This window comes from Corvus brachyrhynchos, unplaced genomic scaffold (genome assembly GCF_000691975.1).
Source record: "Corvus brachyrhynchos isolate BGI_N302 unplaced genomic scaffold, ASM69197v1 scaffold144, whole genome shotgun sequence".
In the NCBI taxonomy this organism is placed as follows: domain Eukaryota; kingdom Metazoa; phylum Chordata; class Aves; order Passeriformes; family Corvidae; genus Corvus; species Corvus brachyrhynchos.
Window position 1 is genome coordinate 390,568 of NW_008237406.1, and position 5,769 is coordinate 396,336.

At 43.8% G+C, this 5,769-nt stretch overlaps 1 protein-coding gene across 4 annotated transcripts in view; it reads left to right on the forward strand.

Annotated features, from left to right (window-relative positions):
• Nucleotides 1-5,563, forward strand: part of ATP6AP1L (ATPase H+ transporting accessory protein 1 like) — a 21,003-nt gene extending 15,440 nt beyond the window's left edge. For all 4 annotated transcript variants that reach the window (XM_017730833.1, XM_017730832.1, XM_017730834.1 and 1 more), the window contains exons 5-7: nucleotides 2,631-2,681; nucleotides 3,521-3,764; nucleotides 4,937-5,563. In XM_017730833.1, the coding sequence (XP_017586322.1) occupies nucleotides 2,631-2,681; nucleotides 3,521-3,764; nucleotides 4,937-5,239 (598 nt within the window). In that variant the 3' untranslated portion in view covers nucleotides 5,240-5,563. The remainder of the gene's footprint in view (nucleotides 1-2,630; nucleotides 2,682-3,520; nucleotides 3,765-4,936) is intronic.
• The last annotated feature ends 206 nt before the right edge of the window (nucleotides 5,564-5,769 follow it).

Genomic DNA, 5,769 nt, shown 5'->3' on the forward strand with positions numbered 1-5,769 from the left:
AGCTGCCAGCTCCAGCTGTAGGCATACCTGAAGCCACTTTCTGTTCAAGTTACAAAGCATTCTATACTTTTCTTTGCAGAGTATCTTAACACATAACAACCAGTAAGCACCATACCCAATACCTTTACATTTGCCTATAGCCTATCATAGCTACTACCATCACCATATTATAGTCATTATTAGCCAATCACAAGAGTAAGTAAGTTACAATTTAAGCTTACAGTGGAAAATTCTTAGACCTTTCTTCTTCTTGCTACATCAACATTTCTTGTTTGCCTGCCATATCTCTCTTTTGGGTAAAGACACGTTTTCTATTTACTTATGCTCTTCTTGAGACTTACTTACTTGGTGAAAAACATGTCTTTGTTTGTAGTCACATACCTTTGTCCTGCTCCTAAAAATCTCCTTCCAACTCATCTCCAACCTTTGCCTTCTCAGTTATTCAGTGGTCAGTGTTTCAGCAAAACATCTTTTACTCTGTACCAAAACTTGCTTCCATTTCTACCTCATCCCCAGTTTCTACATTCACAGACCTTTCTGCCAAGCCTACATACCTGTGAAACTTTCTACCAAACTTTCATCCTCCCCAACAGTTGCAGAGAGGATCCTGTGCTGAATGAGGGGCTTAGGTGCTGTGCATCACTGATTATCCCTTCATTATCCTGGGGTGTGTGCCAGCAGTGCTGCACAGGCTGCAGGGCTGTGTTTGGATGGTCACCCCAAATCCCAAGCTGTGATCCGTGAGGTGCTGGACACAAAGAGTGGGTTCATCACAGGTCTGCATGTGGCACAAGAGTGTCTGAAAACCTGACCTCTGCACACCAGTCACTAATTTCCTCAGTATGAACAGAATTCAGCAGCTTTGCTAAGTGTTTCTCACCCTGAGTGAGAAGCATTCAGCAAAATTTTGCTTTTTATGTTTCTTACCCTGAGTGAGAGACAAATATTAACCGCACTGCATCCCAAATCCTCCAGTGTCTTGGCTGTCCTAGGAAGGCAGGTGGTATTTTATTTCCTTTGCCACATGCCTGCTTGCTCCTCTTCCCCCATGCAGTGTACTGGCTCATGGCTCACACCAGATTCCACTCCGGGAGGCCTAAAAATCAGGAGGGAGATTCCTAATTGAACATGAGCACTGATTCTGCCCCACAAAGGGAGTTTAAACCTGTAATGACACACACAGCAATAACAATAACATGACCAATCCCAGCAGTTTCACTTCTATACAACAACTCACCTGTACATCTAAATATGTTTTCACAGAAAAGTAGGTGTTACCTCTTTCTGATTGTACAGCACAAGGTGCACAGGCATTTTGGTGAGGTTCCTAGAAAACTGAAAGTGAAGTTGAGAAAGAACCCAGGATTTTTGCCTATAGCATCATAATATTCAACAAGGCAGTCTGAATAATACATCATCAGCATGGGAACTAATCCAGCACTGTTTTGACAGGCAGAGGTACAGAATGGAATAAAAATATGTTAAATATAAACAGTGATGGCAAGCATTCCTCCCTCTCTTCTGGCCTGTGATTGGGAAATAGTCTGATTAGAAATTATCGTAACCTAATAGAAAATATACTAAGGCAAAATTAGGGGTTTTAAAACACAGAGAATGGTATGAGATATAATAATCCAAGCTGCATAGTTTTTTTACTTGAATTCCACATTTGCCTGCGCTTAATCCTCAACTGTCTCTGATTTCCCTTTGTAATAAAGCAAGGGAATGTCTGGATTCAGTGTCCTGTCTTATGGGACCAGTGTTACCCAAGAAGTGTAGATCACCTGTGAAATTGTAGGGCTAGCTGTTTGCTGTGGTTCTGTTTGTTTGGTTTCTATTATTTTTTGTTTGTGTGTTTGTTTGGTCTTTGTTTTTTTGTTTAGGTTTGTTTTGGGGTTCTGTTTGTTTGGTTTTTGTTTGGTTTGTTTTTGTTTTTGAAAATATCCTTCCACTTTAATTTTGGAAGTCTTTCAGAATTGGCATGTTTCCACAACGTTTTGTTTTTGTCTTATGTGAACAATGCAGGTTTTAAGAGGCAAAATATTAGTTCTAAGCAATAAGAATATATTCCACTTAATCACGTATTACATTAATTAACCTGATAGGGCTTTCACTTTATTAAAGCTCAGGTGCCCAAGGCTTTGCAGAGCTGCCTCACAGCCAGGGCATGTGTGTGGCGGTAAGGAAGGACTGTAGAAACCTGAACCCTTCCATCTGCTTTCCTTTATGCTCTGATATTTACAAAGATGAGGACAAGGTGTCTGGTTACACTTTCTGATGACAGGCAGGGGTGATGCTTGCCTGAGATGTCATGGCTTGAGAAGGAGAACAGATATCCACTGGGCCTAATTATCAGCTAAGGTGGGAAGCAGTGGGATTGAGTTGTGTTGGAAGTTAAACATGAATTTCTCTTCTTTCTGGGGAGTCTGGGCCTCATTCCAATTAGCAGGTGAGCAGGTGTATTTCACTGGAGGAATATTTAATCCTTTCAGGTTTTTTCCCCACTGACTTTAAGGGTAGGCTGAGCAAAAAATTCCATGTATGACTGAGCTTAATCTTTTGTGGTGCTCTTTTCTCTGAAGGTTTCTGAATTTCTTTCCTATCCTGATGTTACTTGCTTTTTGACCTAGACTTTCCCTGAAGTTTGGTGACATTGGCAATCTAAAGGGACTTGTTATCAGGTAAGTTTATATAATAAAACCCTCACCAGATAATAACATGTTAACATACATTGTTACAGAGTTGCTTGGGGAATTAAAGAGAATTTGTTTGAGCAAAAATAATGTGAGAGAAGCTCCTGTATAATTGAAACACCTGCATACAGTATGTCTGTCTGTCACCTGCCTTATTTTATTAAGGCATTTCTTCTTCTACATTGACTTTTCCACTCCTGGAAAAGTTTGGTTCATCTCTTTTGTGTAGAATCTTCCCATGTCTGAGATTTTAGCTAAGCCTTGCTGATTAAATACAGACTGGGCATCACACTGTGACTTACTTTATGTTTGCTTCTTGTTGATAGATGAAAACAGCATTTCTTGGTGAGTGACTTTCCATACCCCTGGTGGAGGTACAATACCAGTGTTGCATTCCTATTTTCCCCACTAATTAGGCAAAATCCCCTCATATTCTTCCTGCTTTGTGGCAGAACAGCAAACTCCTTCAGCTGCCACAACGAACAACCTCAAATCACAGAATCCCAGGGTATCTGGGGTTGGAAGGCACCTCTGGAGCTCCCCCAGCCCAGCCCCAGGCAGGGTCCCCTGGAGCAGTGGCACAGGAACGTGTCCAGCTGGCCTTGGGATGTCTCCAGAGAGGGACACTCCAGGCCCTCCCTGGGCAGCTGTTCCAGGCCTCTGCCCCTCCATGGAAAGCTGTCCCTCACTTTCCAGACTCCACAGAAGGAGCAGGAGCTCATTCTGGTATAAACTGGCCATGCCAGCAAGTGTCCTAAGGTTGTTCAATTTAACAGCTGCAATCCCCCGACTCATTTTCTTACTTGCCTCTCCTCCAACATCTCCAGGCTCTTGTTAACTACCAGCTACTACCAGCTGTCTGTCCAGAACTGGTTCAGCTTGCACAGGCTGCAGCTCCTGTACAACCACTCAGTGCAGGCGACGTTCAACGCCACGGGGATCCACGCGCCGGCCAGTTACTCCTTCCACTGCGAGCACGTCAGCAGCCTGCAGAGATACCATGCCCTGCTCGTGCCCAGCTCTGCAAACGACCTCTCCCAGCTCTGGGAGGTCACTTTCACTGACTTCCAGGTGATGCCATGGGCTGAAGCCAAATGGATCCCATGGGTAGATTCGGGGGAAGGTTTGCCCTTCTGTGCCAAGGAAAGATGGTCACCTTCCATGAGCAAGTTTACACTTGTTCCTGACGTGGAACACGAAATAGAAACTGAGACTTTCCCTGTCAAAGGACATTAAGGGCTATTTTTTGTAGTCTTTCTGGTTGTGTTCCCTCTAGTGGGGAGTGAGTTTAGTTTCATTGTTCTGAGCAGAGCTCTCACACCTGGCATCAGTAACAGCACCACACACCCAGGCATGGGATTCATCTCACTTCACTTTTGATGCCGAGGAATTTTAACCCTGTGCCCTGATTATAGTCACCCCAGCCTGCCTCTAAAGCCACTGGATAATTCCTCTGACCCATCTTAAGTCCTTATTTTAGGATAAGATTAATAATCTTCTGGAAGTGCCAATTCTTCTGTGTTTGACAGTGAGGGAGCCTAAGATGGCAGGACTAAGTTGTCTTGCTTTTAGATACCAGAGTCAGAGGGCATGAGGAGCTGAAAAAGGGAGTGAAAAAAGCTGATCCCCTTCTCTCATCCTGTGAAAAATGTCCATGGACTGATTTAGTAGAGCAGACAGTCAATTCCCTGCGTGCCAGTGTGGTAAAATCCATATCAGAACTGAAGCCACGAGTAAAACTCGTTGGTGTTTTCCACAGCTGGGGGCAGCCTCCTGTAGTTTAGCTGGTTTGCTGCCATGTACCACCCATGTGGAACTGGTGAGGAAAACCTTTATACTAGGGCAGGCACATGGGAATATTTCCTGGTTTGTCGTGTTGAAGTTTGTGCAGTCTGAAGCAGAGACTCTGGGGACTCTCAACAACTGGTGCTGGAGATGCACAGTTAACATGAAAGGTACCACACCTGCAGTTCAATATTGCTGGGCCAACAAAGAGTGAGCGTGGAAGATTTTGTTTGAAGCACAGCTGCAAATCCTTTGGGCAGCAGAGTGGAGGGGATTAGAATAGCTGGCAGTTCCAGAAGACTGACCTGGATAAACTCTGAGCATTAACTCCAGCTATCAGTGGGAGACACAAATTTGCCGTGTGCAGGTGTTAAATTAGAAAATCTTACTGCCATCAGGAGAAAATTAACAAAGGACCAGTACTTTATTTAACATGATCCCTCTTGTTCTCTCTGTAGATTCAAGGTTTTAACGTTCAAGAAGGACATTTTGCCTATGCCAGAGACTGTGCATCCTTCTTCTCCCCTGCAATCCTGATGGGGTTGGTGATGTCCCTGATTCTGCTGCTGGTCCTGGCCTATGCTCTGCACATGCTCATCCACCTGAAATCTCTCGACAGGCACTACGAGTGCAAGGCTTCTCCTGCCTATTTTGCACAGATGAAAGACAATGGGATGGGGGATGAGAAGGAGCCACTGAGAAGCAGTGGGAGTGAGTCCTATGAACTTAGAAACCAACAGTTCAGTAAAATCTATATTTAGCAGTGTGTGTCTCAGTGAAACGAGGTATTTTCTTCTTCTGGCACTGTTGTACGTAGTCTGTGCAGGTTTTTTACCAGCTGATGAAAGGAAAAGTAGGTGACAGATTGTTTAGCCAGTTATTCACTGATAATCATCTCAAAGATGCCTTAGGAAAGAAGATGAGAAAAAAAATTCTGTTGTGGGTAAGAGATATCCATGTTGTGGGACTTTACTCCTGTAGCAAAAAGCCAAAATGCAGAGCTCTTCACCCAGCTTACCAAGCCTTGAGAAGAGAATCAGTAATGAACACCTTGCAATTCAATAAAGGTTAAAAACCCCCACAAACCAAACTCTTTGCTTATTCATTGAGAAGGCGAGGTTTACCCTTATTCTGTATTTGCTCTGTGTCCTGACAAAACAGCATCAGTTTCTTTCTCAGGATGTGCTTTCCTTTTATTTCCCGAGTTACATCCCCTCCTTTTTGTCCCCATAAACTCCCTTTCCTGCTTTAGAATCTTCAGGGCCACATAGGCTGCGTTTTTACCCGCTGC